This window comes from Hyperoodon ampullatus (assembly GCF_949752795.1).
Source record: "Hyperoodon ampullatus genome assembly, chromosome: 1".
NCBI lineage: Eukaryota > Metazoa > Chordata > Mammalia > Artiodactyla > Ziphiidae > Hyperoodon > Hyperoodon ampullatus.
In genome coordinates, this window is record NC_136914.1 from 51,113,207 (window position 1) to 51,137,485 (window position 24,279).

Genomic DNA, 24,279 nt, shown 5'->3' on the forward strand with positions numbered 1-24,279 from the left:
TGATTTTTTTTTCTTATTCCTATTAAGTTGAGAACTTTCACCTTTCCACTTCAAGGGTACACTTTATGGCTTCTCTTTGGCAGATCCAAATTGCCAGCATCACTACTCTTGTGCACTGGGGCCATTGTTAAGTAAAGTAAGGGTGACTTGAACACAAGCACTGTGATCCCAGGACAGCCAATCTGATAATCTATATGGCTGCTAAGTGACTAATCCCCGAGAAAAGGGATGATTCACGGCCCCGATGAGATGGAACAAGGTGGCACAAGATTTCATCATGCTACTCAGAATGGTGCACAATTTAAAACTTGTGAATTGTTTATTTCTGGATTTTTCTGTTTAATATTTTCAGAGGAAAGTTGACTGTCATTAACTGAAACCTCAGGAAGCAAAGGGGGCAATAAGGGGGACTACTGCATATGGGTGATTTATTCACATTGAACTCATAGCCACCAGCACTATTCCTCATGCATGAACAAAGCTTATCTAAATTACATATTCTAAAATAGAGCTACCATACAACCCAGCAATCCCACTACTGGACATATACCCTGAGATAGCCATAATTCAAAAAGAGTCATGTACCACAATGTTCATTGCAGCTCTATTTACAATAGCCAGGACATGGAAGCAACCTAAGTGTCCATCAACAGATGACTGGATAAAGAAGATGTGGTACATATATACAATGGAATATTACTCAGCCAGAAAAAGAAACGAAACTGACTTATTTTTAGTGAGGTGGATGGATCTAGAGATTGTCATACAGAGTGAAGTAAGTCAGAAAGAGAAAAATAAATACCGTATGCTAACACATACATATGGAATCTAAAAAAAAAAAAAAGGTTCTGAAGAACCTAGGGGCAGGACAGGAATAAAAATGCAGACATAGGGAATGGACTTGAGGACACGGGGAGGGGGAATGGGTAAGCTGGGATGAGGTGAGAGAGTGGCATGGACTTATATATACTACCAAATGTAAAATAGATAGCTAGTGGGAAGCAGCCGCATAGCACAGGGAGATCAGCTCGGTGCTTTGTGACCACTTAGAGGGGTGGGATAGGGAGGGTGGGAGGCAGACACAAGAGGGAGGAGATATGGGGATATATGTTTATATATAGCTGATTCACTTTGTTATAAAGCAGAAACTAACACACCATTGTAAAGCAATTATACTCTAATAAAATAAAATACATATTCTTTCCACAAGGCATATCACAGCTTCTAGGAACACTAGACAACACTTCAGAACTATTCTCAGGCCATTTTAAACAGCTAACTCATCAACAAAAAGCACAGAAATGCAGAAAATGTGGCACTAAATAGACTGCAAAAAGAACACCTATTTACAGTATGAGAGCTACAACAAGAAGGCAGAGAGCATCAACTTGTTCTATTATAGCTGGAGCCATGCACATCTGGCAACTCAGATTTCCACTGCTCTGAGCATGCATAAATCTGGGAATGACCACAAAGTGCTGTGAGTATTGATTTGGGGGTCACAAATAAATTTTGGCATGTAGGTGAATTCTCAAGTACAGAATTCATGAATAATAAAGATTGACTGAAACAATGTTTAAATAAATCCATAACAAAAGAAATGGAGAAGCTGTCACATCAGTTTGTATCTCCATCCCTCCTCCAGTTTCACAGACAAACCTGAAAACAGGTAAGTTACAGTGCTATTTAAGTTATTTCAGAGAATTTGAAAGGAAAAAAATTCTAATTCATCTTTTAGAAGTTATCATAACTGGATACTAAAACATGATAAAATATGTGCCAAAAAAGAAAGTTCTAGATCCATTTCACATCAAAAGATAAATGCAAAAATGTGACATATATATATATATATATATATATATGTAGAGAGAGAGAGAGACCATACATATAGTAAAATGATATTGACTTGAGCAATGTAAAAATGGGTAAATATTAAGAAATCTTCTAATATAATTCTTCAATGGATAAGTCAAACAATAAAAATCAAATGATCACCCTAAGAAGACAAAAGAATATTTACTAATGTTCAGAATTCATCCTATTTAAAACAAAACAAGACAACCTCTAAAAGAGAGCGAAACATCTCAACACATAAAAGTATTTTGTCAAGCTAATAACTCTAAACCTGTTTCCTTTATAGTCTAGAATAAAACAGGAATGCCAGAACTATCTAAAGTTACCTTATATTGCTTATGAATACTACCTAATGCAATTAAATAACTGGAGATTGTTCTAGCATTCCTGTCATAGTATAGACCATAACAGGAGCTGTTCTAGAGTTACCAGTTTGGCATGGGTATTTTTTATGTGTTAAAGGATTTTAGAGATTTTTCTTTTGTTTTGTTTTAATACCTATGGATAGGTCCCAAAGTTCCCTGTAATTTTCACCTAATCTTCATGCAAATAGGATTCTGAGAGTCTGTCCTAAAGAGCCAGCACGACTTCTAAGTGTATAGGATAGTATTGCTTCCAGTATGCGTTGAGATTCTTGCCATACAGGAAGTAATCCAAGAAGCAACTTTATATTGTCTATCTCCAGGATGGAATTGGCAGTAGCAGCCACCATCTTTCGGTCAAGCTGAATGTGGCACTGACCAAACAATGGCCAACTGCGATGGCTGCCAGGGGAAAGCTATGGTCCGACCCCAACTCTCTGTTCCAGCTAAGTAGACATTTGAGGACTTAGAATCTTAGGGGTTCTACTGAGTGTTCGATTCAATGATTTTTCTATTTTAATTGATATTGTTACCCACATTCCTTAATCTGTTGTGTAATGGGACAAAAATTGTTGGGGGTAAGGATTCCTGCCCATAAGAGTCATAGATTTCTCACTGAAATCATGATTGTAGTCTTCCTTTGTTTCTGTTTTATTTTTTATCATGATGAAAATTATTCAGTTTTCAAACTTGTAGAATGAATAGGAACATGCTTGTAACTTGTGATTTACTAAAACGTTATCAGGATTTTAACAGCTACAATTTTTTCCTTCTCTGGGATTTTGAGACTTTACATTTGGACGTGCGGCAGGTGAGTTCTATGCTGTCCATGCCCCGGCCCTTGTCCTTCGATGCCACATCTTTGTTTTTGGTGGTTTCTTCTTTCCTCCAGGCTGATAAGGCCTGAGGGTATAGTTTGCAATTCTAAGACTTTCTAGAGATTCAAAGATTAATGAAATACAATCCCAATTTGGAAGAAAATTAGTAGCCGGCTTTAAAACTTTAAGAATAAAAGAATAAAGTAGATAGAATGAGGAAGGAAGGAAGGAAGGAAGGAAGGAAGGAAAGAAGGAAGGAAGCAAGGAAGGGAGGAAAAGAAAGAAAAAAATTGTTTCATGAGAAGAGAAGAGAGAGGAGGGGAGACACCATTCTGTTGGTAATATTGAGAAATGATAATTACTTTTTTAGATTCATTTATACCACCCTCACCTTTATTTTAAAAGTACAAGTATTTTAAAGAGTTTTAAGAAAAGAGAAAGTCTTACTCTGCCAAGCACACACGCTACTGCATTTCCTTCACAACAGATCTGATGCAGATTTTTAATATCCATGGCCAGTTTGGCAATTTCAGAAAAGTTAGCTTTAGGTTGTTTTTTAGTCAACAGAACCAATTCCCTGAAAAAAAAAATGTACATTTTAAACAGTTTTTTGAATTCAATTCTTTCTAAAATTAGTTGTAGTTCATTGAGTAACCAAAAGAATAGAAACACAGTTGCAAATGTAGGATGAAGACAGTTGTATATTATAAATGTCTTCTATTTCTACAGTGATAGAACCCAGAGCCATACAAAGATGTAAATCACAAAATGAAAATTATTCAATTCATAATCGTGTAAATACAGTCATTTTCATCATTCAAATTATTGCTTAAAGTAGTTGAGTTGCTTAGATAGGTAATTTGGAAATTTATCTGACCTGACTTTCCAAATAAAATTCTTTATCAGAAAGATAATAATTGTAAGAGGTTTGGTTCTCCCTTGTCCCTCTCTGTTGACAACTGAAAAACATCCCTGAAATTTTTCTAGAAATATGAAAAATGGGTTTGCCTTATAAGGAAAACTGAGCTTCCAGGCAGCCCAATGTTATCCTAAATTGGGGAAGAAGGTGATATAAGGGAAGATGCATATCTTCAGGGGTAAACTTGGGACAGAAACACAATCTGGCCCCAAGATAGAGGCACACTGAGTAGCATCAAATTCCCCTCCCACCCCACACTCTTCTATCCCCATCCCAAAAAACACCACTCACTTTTTCTGTCCTACATGACATTAGAGCCAAAATATTTCTTATCTTCCAAGAGAAAAATACCTTTTGTACTCCAGCCTTTACCATGCAGAGCTACTAAGTGTGAGCATCTGAATGCACAGAATCTTTTGTGCACTGGAGAAGAGCCTAAAGGATTTGAGCTGTTGGAAGAAGTTGATAAAGGAGATATCAACCCCACAGGAGATAGTGGGTAGAGAGGAGGACTGTGCAGTTTCAGGCACAGCCCAGTGTGCCCTATTGAACAGGCAAGTAGCACACGTGAAGAAAAAGGAAACAGATTTGCACTAAGACATTAACAAACGAAAGATAAATGATTTTTCAAATGAGTTTAATCAAAGAGGGTGATCCAAAGCAACAAAGTCCACAAATCTAAATAGGTAACTTACACTGCTTTTGCTACTTTGTGGTTGAATTTAATCCCAATCTCACATAAGTGGTGATGCCTCGAAGACATTTCTCTAACGTATTTTCTGATGGGTTCTAGCTGTAATTAGAAAACCGACTCATCAAAGAACAGAAGAAGTTCATCTCATGGTTAGTAAAGAAGAGAGAAAAATTAAAATCATGTATCTCCTCAAAATTAGAAAGTTTTTATTGTCTTATCTATGAGGCCAAATGTAAAAGCATAATTTGGTGAAGGTTCTGTTTTTTTGTTTTTTGTTTTTTATAAAATAGCATCTCCCTTCCCCAGAGATTGTTCATCCCAGAACTTAGACATTTGGCATATAAATGAGAACAAGAAAGTGAACAAACAAAAATCCAGAGAGCCACTAGAATAACTTTTGATAATGTCTTACAGTTGTATTTTGGTTTTATTCAAGTTACTAGCCCTGTCATCTTGAACATGTCTCCAAATGCTTATCTATGACATATGCTCCAGTTTTGCAATATATATTAATGGAGCCCCCCCCAGAAAATGTTCGTATTCTTTAACCCAGAATTTTGACTTTTGACTTCTAATAAAAAGCACATGTATTTAAGTCTCTAACCAAAACTATATATTCAATTTGATCACAACAATGTACAAAATAAAACCTGTGAATGAAAAAAATGAATAAAAGGAAATATACCAAAATTGGTATCTCTGTGTAGTGGGAGAATAACAACATTTTAAATTTCAGAAGAGCTCTATACATTCACTTAAAACATTATATTGACCATATATTATTTTAACTTGGGGTAACAGCACCTTACAATGCTTTTTTTTAAGAACAAGTTAGATAATGTATACAGAGGCAATATTCAAACCACAAATCTGGCACAACGATAATAAATTATACTTTATGATTAATTATAAATATAATTATTATTTTTATTCTTATTTTGTTATATTATACTCATTTGAAATCAAATACAAACAAGCTTATCCACTTCTTCACAAGAGAGTCTGTGAAGGTTTAACTCATAAACCATATTCTCTGATCATAGATACAACTTTTTACATGATTGGCTATGCAGTTTTCTCTGGGCAAGGAGTAAGAACTTCTAGGAACAGACATTCTGGAGGCAGCAAGACTGTAAAAAACACAAAGTGAGGGAGAGGTGAAAAGAACTCTTAGCTAACTTAAAAGCATCTGCTTATGCTTAGTATGTGGATGGACCTAGAGATTGTCATACTGAGTGAAATAAGTCAGACAAAGAAAGACAAATATCATATGATATTGCTAATATGTGGAATCTAAAAAAAAAAGTACAAATGAACTTATTTATAAAACAGACATAGAGTCGCAGATGTAGAAAATAAACTTATGGTTACCAGGGGGAAATTGGGGTCGGGGGAGGGTAGGGATAAATAGGGAGATTGGGATTGACATATACACACTACTATATAAAAAATCGATAACTGAGAAGAACCTACTGTATAGCACAAGGAACTCAATACTCTGCAATGACCTATATGGGAAAAGAATCTAAACAAGGGTGGATATATGTATATGTATAACTGATTCACTTTGCTGTGCAGCAGAAACTAACACAACATTGTAAATCAACTATATTCAAATAAAATTTTTTTAAAAAATTATAGGGGCATGTCATACATTAAGGAAAAATTTCCTCCGAAAGGGTTAAGATTAAGAAAACTTTGAAACAAGTTACCTAAAAAAAACTAACCTTCATGAAAAAGTTCATTCTTCCAAAATGCCAGGTAATGAGACTTAAGTCTACACAATCACTTGTTTTTGTTGTTTTTAATAATATGAAACCAACAGGAGAAAAAATGACTGTCCTGCTTAGGAATTCAGAATTGGCTTCTGAAGGAATTGGAGATGACTAGGGAAAGAAATATATATAAGTAGTTTTAATGATAATAGCTACGATTATTGAGTACTTGGCATATGTCAGACTCTTTAGATACATTATTTAATTTCTTACACAAGGTAGATACTGAGGAGCTCAATAGGAGAAATAGCTTTAGAGGAATAGAGAAATAGGGGTTGAGAGGAATATGGGAGAAATTCTCACTGAGGAGATCAAAGAAAACAGCAAGGAAGAAGCGGCACTGCCCTTAGACTTGAGGAATTCATCAAAACGATTATCAAACTACTATTCATTTCAGCATGACCTTGGGAAAATCTATCTGGTGTGCCTTCTAAGGATGGTTATTTTGTGTTGATATTTAGAACCTTTAATGAACATACATAAAAAGTACTTTTATCATGGAACAAATCACCGATTTATGTCTATTCAATGAAGGAGAAAAAGCCACATGGTTCAAATTAAGTGTGAGGCTAACTGTATTTTCCAAAGATGGCTATAGTAACAACTTCTATCCCATATTCTTCTTACAATGAGCCTTCGTTACAGTATATTTACTTTCCCCTTCAAACTGGTGAGATTTTATGATATTTCAACCAATAGAGTAGAGCAGAAGTAACTTTTGAATCCTGGTCATAAAAGGCCATGCAATTTCTGCTTCATCCACTAGAAAACTCATTCTTGAGACTTTGGCCATATGTCAGCAGTCCAGCTGCCCTGAGGCTGCCATTCTGTGAAGCAGCCCAAACCAGCCAAGGCAGAGAGACCACATTGAAAGGCCCTGAGATAATATGAGGAGAAAGAGATGTTGGACCAACCCCCAGGTACTACAGACCTTCAGAGCCCCAGCCATTGACTGCAACCCCATGAAAAATCAGTAGCCAGAAAAGCCCAGATGAGCCCTTCCTGAATTCCTGACCCACTGAAACCATAAGAGTAATAAACTAATTGTTATTCTTTTGAGCCACTAAATTTTGGGGTGTTTTGTTATACAGAAATAATAACTGGAATATTAAATATTTATTATGAAGTTATATTTATGCTAGATCATGCTTCTCAAAATTTAAGGACTATATGAATTGCCTGAGTATCTTGTTAAAATGAAGTCTTCTTTCGCAAGTCTGGAGAAAATCTTCAGACTGTATTTCTAACAAGCTGCCAGGTGATGCATATGCTGCTGGTCCATAGCCCACACTTAGCATAGCAAGTCCCTAAGTAAGAGTTGACATATGAATAGTTTACCTTTATCTGGAAGCATTCAGTCTTATTTTCTTCTCGGCAACAAGACTGAACAGCTGTTTCATAGCAAGCAGACATGGTCAGAATAGTGGGTCCGTACAAGAATGGATGCTTCCTAGAAGTTTCATAAATGTACTTGTAATTTGACAAATACAAAGCTATATAATTTGGAATTCAAGAACATATGCTGACACTGTTTCTTAAAAACTTAGGATTCATTTAGTTTTGTTGACCTGAAACTTCTAGAATTTCATGGTGACAGAAATAGGATAACACTGTACTTAAATGCATCAAAAGTTCACTACAGAGAGATCACTGTGAGGTTAGACAGTGCCCATGAAGTCACCAACTGTACTTTCTGGACCAGTAGGTAAAGAAAATCAGTAATTAAAACTTTTCATTTTTATATAAGTAGTAGGAGATAGAAAGTTCAATAGTCTAAACTGATTGTAAATGGAGGATTGTACAACTGGTGAAGGGGAATTAAATTTAGAAGCTATTGGTGGGTGAAGAGGAATCTCTGAAATCATCCATAAGATCTTTCTAGACTAGAAAAGTTAATGCCATTGTCCTCCAAGACATGTCACACAATATTTTGGTTTCTTACTAAATCCCAGTCTTAATTTGCTTCTCAAATTTATTCTTTACACTCATTATAGAGCCTGGGTACCAGGTCTGCCTTTCACTTATAATCATATCTCCTCACACTATTCCACAATGCTTACTCATGTTATTTACTCCCCACCTCCCCATACACACAAATACCCCAAAAAAGTTGACATTGCAGACAAAAACTGGCTCAATGCTCACACAAATCCACTTTCTCTTCTTGTGTTCACAGGAAGACTACTTTTCCAGCCTCTCTTGCAGTTAGGTGGGAATATATAACTGAGTTCTAATCAATGAAATATGAATAAACATGCCATACACCACTCCTAGGTTTGGGTATTAATTACTTTGCACAGTTCCCTAGTCTCTCTCTTTCTTTTTTGCAGTAACCTTGGAAACACATGCTCCAGATGGTATAGCTCCAAGATGGAAGGATCTTGCACTCCTGAGTTACCCCTTGGAAGAGAGGTGTCAGGAGCTGAGCTGAGCTGGAGAAGGCTGACCTGCCAAGTTCCAGAGTAGCCAATGAAGACAAAAAGCCAAAATGAAAGTATAGTTAAGGCTTTAATCATTTACTGGGATAGTATAAGCAAAAGGCTAAGCTAGAGAAAATGCTGACCCCCGCCCAACCTCCACCCTCACCCCCCTTATTCTTGGAAGTTCAGTCAATAGATTTGTTTCATTTCAGCAAAGTTTCTCAAGCCCAACTTGTAAAACAAGAAAAGCAGAATTGACATTATCAAGATACAACTGCCACCCAAGATAAGGCAAAATTCTTGGTTGATAGGAAATTTCATTGGAGCCATTCAATATCTCTGCTCTCTGTTCTAAACTAAGAGTTCATTCTTGTGCTGCAGTAACTTAGTTCCCATAGAGGATTTTCAGTATGACCTAATCTAATTTCAAATCACCAAAGGCAAAGTTGAACTTAGTATAAGGAAAAAGCTTTCTAATCATTAGAGCCATTTAAAGATAGAATGTCCCTATTGCAAGGTAACGAAGGGTCACACTTATCTTACAATGATCAAAACTGTTATTGAAAATTCCTTAGATAATCCAAAGATACAATAACTACAGTTTGGTGTATCTGTATTCTATGCTATCTTTTGATAAGACTGAAATAGCAGACTTTCCCTCTAGCTTTGATATAAGTTACTGTTTCTTTGGTTGAGAACTAAACAAAGTTGTTGACATAATTATGAAGCAAGTAGTTAGAAAATTATTTTCCCCTGAATATTTATGTTTGTATGCACATAAGTTAAATTAACATATAAAATAACTCCTTGATACTGACTTAATTGTAAATGTTCAAGAAGAGATTAGATTCACTGCCTGAGTACTGGTTAGATTTCATAATCTCTGAATGCTCAAACCTGATTTTATAAATCTCACCTAGAGTGGCTAGCACTTCACTTAATATGTAGCCAAGCTCATATTACAGTTTCCCATTTGGTTGCCCCTAATGTCAGACCAGTTGGAACCGGCCCAATCCCTTGTCCCTTAGTCCTTTCTCCCTAAGTGACTGGGGCCATTTAATTCCTTCCTGAAGGCTCAGTAACTTCTGGGGCAATTCTGCCCATGTATAGGTGAATTAAAAGTGTTTACATTGTTCAATATCAAGTCACCCTGTCTGCTCATTCATTTCTGGTTTAGAGTTTCATGTCTAAAGTCTGAAATCAAACCACCACCATGCTTTTTGCATTAGATCCAGCAATCAGATCTTTCCCTTATTCCCAGTGTCTGAGTCTGTCTTGACCAGATGGCCAGAACTGCATTCCTTGAGAACTGAAGCTTTGTACTTGTCATTTCTACCTCTCTCTGGTTTTGGTTTCCTGCCTCTAACTTGCTCACACCTCACTCTCAAAAGATAGACTTCTGTGCTAACTAGGAAACCAAAATATGAGCTCACCTACCCATGGGCTATCATGCTATCCACTCCAGGTGGGAATTACAGAATCAGAGTTCTTGAGTAGAAAACTCATCTTTGTCCGATCCACAATTATTATTTATTCCTAGGTTCCCAATGACAGACTCTATCTCCATGCCTATCAGGTACCCCTCCTGCTATCCCTTGATGAGCCACCCAAATACCAGCCCATTGCCTGAGCTATTACCTGCTCTCTATTCCCAATACTCTGTTTATTGTGCTTTGCCTACTAGACTGTATTTTTCGACATCATTTGCTACTGGTCTGACCAATCTAACCTTTGAGGAGATGGGTCTTTTACAGATCCTAGTACTTTTTAATGTTTCATGGCACAGACGTTTTCATGCCCTCTTGGGTTTACTAAGACCATGTTGTCATTGTGAGGGAAAAAAATTAATTGTAGCTCAAATTTTCACTTTAATTTTATATAATCAAGCATTGTGTACTCAGAGGCTTTTATATTAAAACAAAAGATCTGTCTTCAAAATTGGAAAATACTCTTTTTCAAAGACCTGGCAAGGAAAAGTGACTTACCTCTCTTTCACTGGCACTTGATTCTCTTTGTTCATCTCACAGATCTGCTCAGGATTTGAAATTTGGAATATATCACTGTAACCTGCAACATCCTTTTTGTATGATAGGAAGCACTTGTGTCTTGCTGAGTTATTTGTATTGCAACAGTCAGAAAATACATGTCTGTCAGCCAACCCTTGGTTATTGCAAATATGTTCTAGGAAGGTAGTCATCTGTAGGAGGAAATAATAACTTAAGGGAAGGCACTTGTGGTCTACATTTCTAACCACAGGAAAGTTAAGGAATTATATAGAAAAGGCAACTGAGTGCATAATGTTATACTCTGTATCCAATAGTCCCTGGACATAGCTCTTTTGAGTGAAAGCCTTTTAAAAGGTTCTTAAGTCTAAATTCCCACATGCTGGACATTGGCCAAATAGAATTTATCATTTTCTCCCTACTTATGTAAGTGCTTCATTTTCATACTGTTGAAGGTATTAAAATAAACGTAAGCCAAAATGTCCAGGACCTAAAGAAATCAAGGTATTTTTAATAAGAATTCCCCACCAAGAAACAGCTGTTAGTTTGCTTTCCTTGCTTCCTGATTGTTTTTAGTTGGTTTCCATGGGAACTTATTTTAAAAGTTAAACTCTGAAGCAATGTGTATTCAGTGTCAAATATTCAAATAGAAATGTAATGATTCAGTTTTCAAGTATCTTTGAATGGCAGTAAATGTGTGGGATGCTGTAAACCTCAAATGACGTATTCTTCCAGATTTGTGGGATAAGGGCAGAAAAAGGTCATCTTTGGAAATGGAAATAAGAAGAAATCGATATAAAATAAGTGAGGCTAGCCACTGGCAAAGGAACTTCATTTAAAGTGTGTCTCTAATTAGACTAATGATTTTTCTATGACTACTTAGAGTCTGGTAAAAAATAGGTAGGTTTTAGCCCAAGAAGATGGAGTGAAAAAAATCTATAAATAAAAAAGAAAATTATTTATTTGTATTTAAATTGTTGATATGAGAATAATTGATCCAAAAATATGTAGATTATAAGAATATGTTAGTTTTTATCAAGAAGTTTTCTAATCACAAGATAGACATATTTTACGAGATGATAGTAATTTTCAAGATTTTCTACTAAGTGGGAAAAAAGCCTATAATAATATTCACTTTTTTCTTCTTTTTTATGTTCTCTTAGAAACTTTTAAAATGAGTACATTAATTTCCCAGAAACCTTTATATGAGGATGTCAGACAATAATATTCTAGTGACAGAGACAGAGCAACCGACTTAAATTAAGAAATTGGCATTCTAGGGTATAATTCATTCTCTTGAGCATTTGGTTCTCAGAGTCTGATCTCCCAGATATGAAATGATAAAATGTAAGTTTATAAACCTACAAAGATTATATCTTGAGTGTGACACATGTACATATTGTTGCCTTAAAATCCCTTGCCTAATTATTCAATCATCACACTTCATAACAACATCTTTTGTTTGCAATTTAGTTTTTAAAACAACAGAGAGAAAAAGGCAGAACATGATTCACCTACCAATTGGTGACAACATTCTGAAGGTGATTCATGTGGCTTGAGGCTCTTGCGCTTCTCTGCAAGATCTAGCAATTCTTTAACTATGGTTTGTACTTTTTCATAAGTCAATTTCTGAAGAAACTGTGCAACCATAATACTAGTGCTGAAACAGAACACTTGTGTGAATGCTGAAGATAGAATCAAACTCTTTTCCTCCATCAATCTTGTTATATCACTGCCCTACTCCCCCCAAAATAATTCATATGATTTTACATTTCAAACAAAAGAATACTGATAATAAAACTCACACAGCTCTTAAGTTCTCCTCTAGATAATTCTGGCTATTAGTGTGCTGCATGGCTGAAAAAAAATGAGATTTTATTTACAGAAGAGGAAATCTTCCAGACTGAAATCCCCCCTGACAATTCAAATCTATATTTATTCATTCATAAATTTCCAGATTTATTTTTGTTTATATCATAAACCAGAACAAATTATAAGAATATATCTTTTATTTAAACCATATTCTGTGAATGATTTCTTTCTAGTCGAACACATCATGTAGATTAACTGTCATTGGCTTACAAATAAGTTGCACATACCTGTATTGATACTTCTGAATTAATTAAACTTCACTCTTTGGTTATCTCTTATTAGAAGTTACTAGCACACCCAAAGAACACTAAGAAAATTAAAGCCTGGCATTAGGAACAAAAGTATAAACATTAACACTTTGCCAGGCTTAATTTGGCAAAGAGAGTAACTCATACATCTTGGATTCGCTCATCATCTTCATCTTCATCATCTCCACTCACCACATACACATACACATGCTCTCTATTGAAAACAGTGTCTTCCTTCTAATATCAATAGCTTCAAAAGAGCTTAGCAGCTATCTGTTTAATAAAGAAACCATTATTATTTACATATTAACAAGTAAAGGCTTTGGAGACAGTTATTCTGAGTTCAGCTTCTAGCTCTGATACTCAATATGGCCTTGAGGAAATAACTTAAGCACTCAGAGTTTCTGTTTCTCTATCAAATGTAAATAACTTCTACTACATTGGGTAGTTAAATGAAAGCCTATGTGTGAAGCATTGAGCACAGTGCCTGGCACATAGTAGGTACTGAATAATGTAGCTCATGGGATTATTCTTGCTACTATAAACACTATTGCTGTATCTAAAATCATTTATCCAATTTTAAATACAAGTTTGAAATATGTCATTCTCTGACCTAGAGTGGAAGTAAGGTGGAAAATGGAAAATGAGATCTTCCTGTGTGTGTTGCTTCAATATATCAATTCTCTTTCTGTATCTATGCCACAGGTTAATTTCTAGCAATCTTCAATGACTCTACTGACAGTGATGAGCACAGAGAAAGATAAGCCTTTCCATGTATATGTTAATAGTCATTATGTTTCATCTCCTGGCACATGGGTGTATAGATTGTAAATAGGATTCCCTACCTGCATCTAGTAAACTTCTCTGAAGAGTCTGACATTTAATGTAGCTGAAGAAAACAAGCAAAGATATGGGTCTAACAGTCTTCATTATTTCAGATGAATCTTTATAGAGTACGTTCTATCATTTGAGAGAATTGAAGAATCCTTTTATATTCTTTCCAAGTAATTGCTATTAATAATTAACGTTTTTCTGGTGAATGTTTTTCCACCTTGGCCACTATGACCCTCAAAAAATTACAGAAATTCATGACAATGAAGAAATATTTTTCATAGATAGCATTCATTAACGAATACTGGATTTTAAAATGAGTCATGTCGGGGAGGAGCTTCAAGATGGCAGAAGAGTGAGACGCGGAGATCACCTTCCTCCCCACAGATACATTAGAAATACATCTACATGTGGAACAACTCCTACAGAACACCTACTGAACGCTGGCAGAAGACCTCAGACCTCCCAAAAGGCAAGAAACTCCCCACGTACCTGGGTAGGGCAAAAGAAAAAAGAATAAACAGAGACAAAAGGATAGGGACGGGACCTGCACCAGTGGGAGTGAGCTGTGAAGGAGGAAAGGTTTCCACACACTAGAAGCCCCTTCGCGGGCGGAGACTGCGGGTGGCGGAGGGAGGAAGCTTCGGAGCCGCGGAGGAGAGCACAGCCACGGGGGTGCGGAGGGCAAAGCGGAGAGATTCCCACACAGAGGATCGGTGCCGACCGGCACTCACCAGCCCGAGAGGCTTGTCTGCTCACCCGCCGGGGCGGGCGGGGCTGGGAGCTGAGGCTCGGGCTTCGGTCGGAGCGCAGGGAGAGGACTGGGGTTGGCGGCGTGAACACAGCCTGAAGGGGTTAGTGCGCCACAGCTGGCCGGGAGGGAGTCCGGGAAAAAGTCTGGAGCTGCCGAAGAGGCAAGAGACTTTTTCTTGCTTCTTTGTTTCCTGGTGCGTGAGGAGAGGAGATTAACACCGCTGCTTAAAGGAGCTCCAGAGACGGGCGCGAGCCGCGGCTATCAGCGCGGACCCCAGAGACGGGCATGAGATGCTAAGGCTGCTGCTGCCGCCACAAAGAAGCCTGTGTGAGAGCACAGGTCACTCTACACACCTCCCTTCCGGGGAGCCTGTGCAGCCCGCCACTGCCAGGGTCCCGCGATCCAGGGACAACTTCCACGGGAGAACGCACGGCGCGCCTCAGGCTGTTGCAACGTCACGCCGGCCTCTGCCGACGCAGGCTTGCCCCGAACTCTGTACCCCTCCCTCCCCCAACCGGCCTGACTGAGCCAGAGTCTCCGAAGCGGCTGCTCCTTTAACCCCGTCCTGTCTGAGCAAAGAACAGATGCCCTCAGGCGACCTACACGCAGAGGCGGAGCCAAATCCAAAGCTGAACCCCGGGAGCTGTGCGAACAAGGAAGAGAAAGGGAAATTTCTCTCAGCAGCCTCAGGAGCAGTGGATTAAATCTCCACAATCAACTTGATGTACCCTGCGTCTGTGGAATACCTGAATAGACAACAAATCATCCCAAATTGAGGAGGTAGACTTTGGGAGCAACTATATATATATATATTTTTTTTCCCCCTTTTTCACTTTGTGAGCGTGCATGTGTATGCTTCTGTGTGTCATTCTGTCTGTATAGCTTTGCTTTTACCATTTGTCCTAGGGTTCTGTCTGTCCATTTTAAAAATTTTTTTATTACTTTAAAAAAACTTTTTTACAAAACGAAATTTTTTCTTAATATAATTATATTTTATTTTACTAACTTTATTTTGTCTTCTTTCTTTCTTTCCTCTTTTTTTTTTTTTTCTCCCTTTTATTCTGAGCCGTGTGGATGACAGGCTCTTGATGGTCCAGCCAGGCATCAGGGCTGTGCCTCTGAGGTGGAAGAGCCAAGTTCAGGACACTGGACCACAAGATACCTGCCAGCTCCACGTAATATCAAACAGCAAAAATCTCCCAGAGATCTCCCTCTCAACACCAAGACCCAGCTCCACTCAACGAGCAGCAAGCTACAGTGCTGGACACCCTATGCCAAACAACTAGCAAGACAGGAACCCAACACCATCCATTAACACAGAGGCTGCCTAAAATCATAATACAGCCACAGACACCCCAAAACACACCACCAGACGTAGACCTGCCCACCAAAAAGAGAAGATCCAGCCTCATCCACCAGAACACAGGCACTAGTCCCCTCCACCAGGAAGCCTACACAACCCACTGAACCAACCTTAGCCATTGGGGACAGACACCAAAAACAATGGGAACTACAAACCTGCAGCCTGCGAAAAGGAGACCCCAGACACAGTAAGTTAAGCAAAATGAGAAGACAGAGAAACACACAGCAGATGAAGGAGCAAAGCAAAAACCCACCAGGCCTAACAAATGAAGAGGAAATAGGCAGTCTCCCTGGAAAAGAATTCAGAATAATGATGGTAAAGATGATCCAAAATCTTGGATATAGAATGGAGAAAATACAACAAACGTTTAACAAGGACCTAGAAGAACTAAAGAGCAAACAAAGAGTGATGAACAACACAATAAATGAAATTAAAAACTCTCTAGAAGGGATCAATAGTAGAATAACAGAGGCAGAAGAACAGATAAGTGACCTGGAAGAAAAAATAATGGAAGAAACTACTGCAGAGCAGAATAAAGAAAAAAGAATGAAAAGAATTGAGGACAGTCTTAGAGACTTCTGGGACAACATTAAATTCACCAAAATTCGAATTATAAGGGTCCCAGAAGAAGAAGAGAAAAAGAAAGGGACGGAGAAAATATTTGAAGAGATTATATTTGAAAACTTCCTAAATACGGGAAAGGAAATAGTCAATCAAGTCCAGGAAGAGCAGAGCATCCCATACAGGATAAATCCAAGGAGAAACATGCCAAGACACATATTAACCAAACTGTCAAAAATTAAATACAAACAAAAAATATTAAAAGCAGCAAGGGGAAAACAACAAATAACACACAAGAGAATCCCCCTAAGGTTAACAGCTGGTCTTTCAGCAGAAACTCTGCAAGCCAGAAGGGACTGTCAGGACATATTTAAAGTGATGAAGGAGAAAAACCTACAACCAAGATTACTCTACCCAGCAAGGATCTCATTCAGATTTGAAGGAGAAATTAAAACCTTTACAGACAAGCAAAACCTAAGAGAATTCAGCACCATCAAACCAGCTTTACAACAAATGCTAAAGGAACTTCTCTAGACAGGAAACTCAAAAGAAGGAAAGACCTACAATAACAAACCCAAAACAATTAAGAAAATGGTAATAGGAAAATACATATCAATAATTACCTTAAATGTAAATGGATTAAATGCTCCCACCAAAAGACATAGATTGGCTGAATGGATACAAAAACAAGACCCATATATATGCTGTCTACAAGAGACCCACTTCAGACTTAGGGACACATACAGACTGAAAGTGAGGGGATGGAAAAAGATATTCCATGCAAATGGAAATCAAAAGAAAGCTGGAGTAGCAATTCTCATATCAGACAAAATAGACTTTAAAACAAAGACTATTACAAGAGGCAAGGAAGGACACTACATGATGATCAAGGGATCAATCCTAGAAGAAGATATAACAATTGTAAATATTTATGCACCCAACATAGGAGCACCTCAATACATAAGGCAAATACTAACAGCCATAAGAGGGGAAATTGACAGTAACACAATCATAGTAGGGGACTTTAACACCCACTTTCACCAATGGACAGATCATCCAAAATGAAAATAAATGAGGAAACACAGGCTTTAAATGATACATTAAATAAGATGGACTTAATTGATATTTATAGGATATTCCATCCAAAAAACAGAATATACATTCTTCTCAGGTGCTCATGGAACATTCTCCAGGATAGATCATATCTTAGCTCACAAATAAAGCCTTGGTAAATTTAAGAAAATTGAAATGGTATCAAGTATCTTTTCCAACCACAATGCTATGAGACTAGATATCAATTACAGGAAAAGATCTGTAAAAAATACAAACACATGGAGGCTAAACAACACACTACTTAATAACCAAGAGATGACTGAAGAAATCAAAGAGGAAATCAAAAAATACCTAGAAACAAATGACAATGAAAACATGACAAGCCAAAACCTACGGGATGCAGCAAAAGCAGTTCTAAGAGGGAAGTTTATAGCAATACAATCCTACCTTAAGAAACAAGAAACAGCTCAAATAAACAACCTAACCTTACACCTAAAGCAATTAGAGAAAGAAGAACAAAAACTCCCCAAAGTTAGCAGAAGGAAAGAAATCCTAAAGACCAGATCAGAAATAAATGAAAAAGAAATGAAGCAAACAATAACAAAGATCAATAAAACTAAAAGCTACTTCTTTGAGAAGATACAGTTGACAAATCATTAGCCAGAGTTATTAAGAAAAAAAGGGAGAGGACTCAAATCAATACAATTAGAAATGAAAAAGGAGAAGTAACAACTGACACTGAAGAAATACAAAGGATCATGAGAGATTACTACAAGCAACTCTATGCCAATAAAATGGGCAAGCTGGAAGAAATGGACAAATTCTTAGAAATGCACAACATTGCAATACTGAACCAGGAAGAAATAAAAATATGAACGGACCAATCACAAGCACTAAAATTGAAACTGTGATTTAAAATCTTCCAACAAACAAAAGCCGAGGACCAGATGACTTCGCAGGCGAATTCTATCAAACATTTAGAGAAGAGCTAACACCTGTCCTTCTCAAACTCTTCCAAAATATAGCAGAGGGAGGAACACTCCCAAACTCATTCTACAAGGCCACCATCACCCCAATACCAAAACCAGACAAAGATGTCACAAGGAAAGAAAACTACAGGCCAATATCACTGATGAACATAGATGCAAAAATCCTCAATGAAATACTAGCAAACAGAATCCAACAGCACATTAAAAGGATCATACAGAATGATCAATTGGGTTTTATCCCAGGAATGCAAAGATTCTTCAATGTATGCAAATCAATCAATGTGATGCACCATATTAACAAGTTGAAGGAGAAAAACCATTTGATCATCTCAATAGATGCAGGGAAATCTTTCAACAAAATTCAACACCCATTTCTTATAAAAACCCTGCAGAAAGTAGGCATAAAGGGAACTTTCCTCAACATAATAAAGGCCATATATGACAAACCCACAGCCAACATCATCCTCAATGGTGAAAAACTGAAACCATTTCCACTAAGTCAGGAGCAAGACAAGGTTGCCCACTCTCACCACTCTTATTCAACATAGTTTTGGAAGTTTTACCCACAGCAATCAGAGAAGAAAAAGAAATAAAAGGAATCCAAATCAGAAAAGAAGAAATAAAGCTGTCACTGTTTGCACATGACATGATACTATACATAGAGAATCCTAAAGATGCTACCAGAAAACTACTAGAGCTAATCAATGAATTTCTTAAAGTAGCAGGATACAAAATTAATACACAGAAATCTCTGGCATTCCTATACACTAATGATGAAAAATCTGAAAGTGAAATTAAGAAAACACTCCCATTTACCACTGCAACAAAAAGAGTAAAATATCTAGGAATAAACCTACCTAAGGAGACAAAAGACCTGTATGCAGAAAATTATGATACTGATGAAAGAAAATAGATGGAGAGATATACAATGTTCTTGGGTTAGAAGAATCAATATTGGGAAAATGACTCTACTACCCAAAGCAATCTACAGATTCAATGCAATCCCTATCAAACTACCACTGGCATTTTTCACAGAACTAGAAAAAATTTTTCACAATTTGTATGGAAACACAAAAGACCCCAAATAGCCAAAGCAATCTTGAGAAACAAAAACGGAGCTGGAGGAATCAGGCTCCCTGACTTCAGACTATACTACAAAGCTACAGTAATCAAGACAGTATGGTACTGGCACAAAAACAGAAATATAGATCAATGGAACAGGATAGAAAGCCCAGAGATAAATCCACACACATATGGCCACCTTATCTTTGATAAAGGAGGCAAGAATATACAGTGGAAAAAAGACAGCCTCTTCAATAAGTGGTGCTGGGAAAATTGAACAGCTACATGTAAAAGAATGAAATTAGAGCACTCCCTAACACCATACACAAAAATAAACTCAAAATGGATTAAAGACCTAAATGTAAGGCCAGACACTATCAAATTCTTAGGAGAAAACAGAGGCAGAACACTCTATGACATAAATCACAACAAGATCCTTTTTGACCCACCTCCTAGAGAAATGGAAATAAAAACAAAAATAAACAAATGGGATCTAATGAAACTTAAAAGCTTTTGCACAGCAAAGGAAACCATAAACAAGACGAAAAGACAACTCTCAGAATTGGACAAAATATTTGCAAATGAAGCAACTGACAAAGGATTAATCTCCAAAATTTACAAGCAGTTCATGCAGCTGAACATCAAAAAACAAACAACCCAATCCAAAAATGAGCAGAAGACCTAAATAGACATTTCTCCAAAGAAGATATACAGATTGCCAACAAACACATGAAAGAATGCTCAACATCATTAATCATTAGAGAAATGCAAATCAAAACTACAATGATATATCATCTCACACCAGTCAAAATGGCCATCATCAAAAAATCTATAAATAAGGAATGCTGGAGAGGGTGTGGAGAAAAGGGAACTCTCTTGCACTGTTGGTGGGAATGTAAATTGATACAGCCACTATGAAGAACAGTATGGTGGTTCCTTAAAAAACTAAAAATAGAACTACTATATGACCCAGCAATCCCACTACTGGGCATATACCCTGAGAAAACCATAATTCAAAAAGAATCATGTACCAAAATGTTCATTGCAGCTCTATTTACAATATCCAGGACATGGAAGCAACCTAAGTGTCCATCAACAGATGAATGGATAAAGAAGATGGGGCACATATATACAATGGAATATTACTCAGCCATAAAAAGAAACGAAATTGAGTTATTTGTAGTGAGGTGGATGGGCCTAGAGTCTGTCCTACAGAGTGAAGTAAGTCAGAAAGAGAGAAACAAATACTGTATGCTAACACATATATATGGAATCTAAAAAAAAAATTTTTTTTAATGGTCATGAAAACCTAGGGGCAAGACAGGAATAAAGGCGCAGACCTACTAGAAAATGGACTTGAGGATAGGGGGAGGGGGAAGGGTAAGCTGTGACCAAGTGCGAGAGTGACATGGACATATATACACTACCAAACATTAAATAGATAGCTAGTGGGAAGCAGCTGCATAGCACAGGGAGATCAGCTCGGTGCTTTGTGACCACCTAGAGGGGTGGGATAGGGAGGGTGGGAGGGAGGGAGATGCAAGAGGGAAGAGATATGGGGACATATGTATGTGTATAACTGATTCAGTTTGTTATAAAGCAGAAACTAACACACCACCGTAAAGCAATTATACTACAATAAAGATATTAAAAATTAAATAAATAAATAAAATAAAATAAAACGAGTCATGTCAATCTACCTGTTTTTTCAAGATTACACCACATAGACCTTGGAATAAAGTAATCAATAAACACTTTTGGTAAATATCTCATTTCCTAGAAATGTTTGTTGACATGTGCAAAGTTCGAAAATGCCAGGAGATCAGGTAAACATGTACTCTCCCAGATTCAAATAAATGGTGAAGGCCTGGGTTCCAGTGCTGGGCACATTTTTAGGTCACTGGAGAGAGTGGGGAGCATAGATCTTGGGAGCAAACCCAAGGGAATGTGACCTAATTTACTGAGTGCTTGCTGTGAGTGTGGCACTTTGTATGATTATATTTAGATAGCCATATTCTTATTTCTTGAATAATAAATTAAGACTCGGGGTCATATAATTTGCTTATGGACTCACAGGTAGAACTTCAGGTCTGTCTGATGTCAGAGCCCACACCACCCAAGAGCTAGTATTAACAGCTGAGGTCCCAACATCCCTTAGCTATTTTCTGTTTTGCCAATCATCCAGTTCTTGGGTCTAGGGCAGGACACAGGTGATTACTAGTTAAATAAAATGTTTAAGCTAGGGACAAGGTGAGAGAGTGGCATGGACATATATACACTACCAAGTGTAAAATAGATAGCTAGTGGGAAGCAGCCGCATAGCACAGGGAGATCAGCTCGGTGCTTTGTGACCACCTAGAGGGGTGGGATAAGGAGGGTGAGAGGGAGAGGCAAGAGGGAAGAGATATGGGGATATATGTATACGTATAGCTGTTTTACTTTGTTATACAGCAGAAGCTAACACACAATTGTAAAGTAATTATACTCCAAAAAAGATGTTAAAAGAAAAAGTTTAAGCTAAATGTAAAGACTAGAAGTTTTGGAAATGGAAGATCACTGGTTAGTACTTTAACCATTCCTGTCCTCAGTTTCCTCATTTATAGATGGAGGGTTTTGACCGGATAATCTTTACAGCTGGCAGTCCATCGATTGATTCTTCTACCCACATATTCTCATTTCTGGTTTCCTAGGCGAAGAAATATCACAAGTGAGACATATATTTGCCTGCAAAACAACAACAACAACAAATCTGTTATTTAGATTTGGGACACACTGGCTTATGGTAAAGAATATGGATGGCCCTGTGTGGTAGATTTTCAGAGTCCTCTAAACGGTCCTAATGCTCAGCATCTCTTTCTGTCTTGCATCTTTAGAGCTGTTCCCTTGAGATCTTACTCTAAGCCTCCTGGGACTATCAGAAATGGACCTATTGCTCTAGGGATAGCAAATCCTTCAGAAGAGTGCTGCCAGACTTTCACCCATTGCAGACATTACTAATTGATCACTGTACTCTTTCTCTCTGAACCTAGACTAGCCTTAGAATCATTCACAGCACAATGCCTCATTATAGCCACTATTAATTAATTGTAACTGTCACTTAAAGAAAAAAAACTGTTTTATGTGTGCTAAACTAATTCCTCTTTTTAAAAATTTTGGAAAAATTAATTTCTCATGGTAATCCTTCTTTCACAGTAAGAGATTCTTGAAGACATAAAAAGAATTAAGTCCTTTATTAGTAATTAGTAACAGAATTTTAGACCAGAAGAAAAACAAGCTGTGGGGATTATTTAAGCAAAGGCAAGGGAATGGGTTTTGTGATAGAATTCAAAAGACAGCACAGAATTTGTTCTCTAAGAGAGGAAGATCTCCATGCTGACCTTTAAGATCAAAAATGGAAGGTGTCCAAGTACAAAACACAATGATGATTTTTAATAAATATTATTTTTACAGCAAACCTAATTCTAGTCCAAGTCATAGAAACAGAGTTAGAAAGAGCAAGGCTGGATCCCTGGATCCCGCCAAAAACCTGGGTGTTGATGGCTCATGCACGTTCAGCCTTGGCCCTCATTATAGCACCCGAGGCTGATCACATTTCCAAAAATCTCTAGTACTAGAAAAGTCTTCCTGCATCGAGTGAGTCCAGGTATGTTCTATTCATTGGTACGGATTCTGTCTAAGCAATACAGAGTAAGTGTGACTTGCCCTTGTTCCAAATCCTCTCTTCTCCAGGAAAAACACGACTTCTGTATAAAATATTCCTCTCCTTCCTTTTTTCACATCACACTGGTTACCCGCCTTCTATCGGTGTGTTCTCTGGCACATCAGTGGAGAGAGTTGTACAGCAATTTCCTCTGTGATAATAGAGTCTTGTGATGGCAGAGTTTCCTGGGTCTCTGGTTTCATATCTGCTGCCCTTAACATAGCACTAGACACATAACAGAATCCACTACTAGGTACAAAATTGAATTAGCAAACTATTCTCTGTTTCACTTCTGTTTGATGAACTTATTATTCATTATTTAAGTAAAATTTTCTTCCTTATTATCCTTGTTAATAAAAAAGAGTGCTTGGAAAAATGGTAAAAGGACAAAATAGCTTCATGAATTAAACACCTGTTATCTGCTGGCCATTGTATTGGATACTTTATATAGTAATTTAATACATTTCTCTAAAGCCTTTGTGACATGGGGATTATTCTTTCACCCTACACCAAGAATTGGGAGTCTTAGATCATAGGGTTCTTGTGTCTGAGGCCATACAGCAAGTTACTGGCAGAAGGAATATAATCCCCACGCTCCCCGCCCACCTGCATCTTCAGCTTAGATTGAGTGCGGGTGCTATGTGCTCCCACAGCAGCGGCTCTTTCCATCCTGCACCTATGACACTGTATGCGATTGCTTAGTATCCTTCTCCCCTGCCCAGCAGGACTTAAGAACCATGTCTAATTACCTCATATTTGCATCCACAATGTCTGACACACAGTAGGATCTAATAAATATTTGTTGATAAATGAATAAGAATCCTAAACACTATGCTCTAAATGTTAAACCAAAAGAACTCTGAATATTTTCATGTATTATCTCTTTGATGGTCATAATCTTTCATTTCAGACACTGAAATACTAAAAACCTTAAAAGTTCAGAGAACAGCCAGGATCATCAAGCCATGATCCCATGACCAACCTTCATTTCCTGGCTTCCC

The 24,279-nt window shown here is 37.4% G+C and overlaps 1 protein-coding gene across 1 annotated transcript in view; it reads right to left on the reverse strand.

Moving 5' to 3' along the window:
* The window catches only part of LOC307059560 (alpha-fetoprotein-like), a gene marked incomplete at both ends in the record, with an annotated part of 38,629 nt that extends 24,734 nt beyond the window's left edge, over positions 1-13,895 (reverse strand). The window contains 7 exons of the mRNA XM_079713635.1: positions 3,482-3,611; positions 4,649-4,746; positions 7,761-7,893; positions 10,828-11,039; positions 12,364-12,505; positions 12,651-12,702; positions 13,811-13,895. Coding sequence (XP_079569761.1) covers positions 3,482-3,611; positions 4,649-4,746; positions 7,761-7,893; positions 10,828-11,039; positions 12,364-12,505; positions 12,651-12,702; positions 13,811-13,895 — 852 coding nt within the window. The remainder of the gene's footprint in view (positions 1-3,481; positions 3,612-4,648; positions 4,747-7,760; positions 7,894-10,827; positions 11,040-12,363; positions 12,506-12,650; positions 12,703-13,810) is intronic.
* Between the last annotated feature and the right edge of the window lie 10,384 nt (positions 13,896-24,279).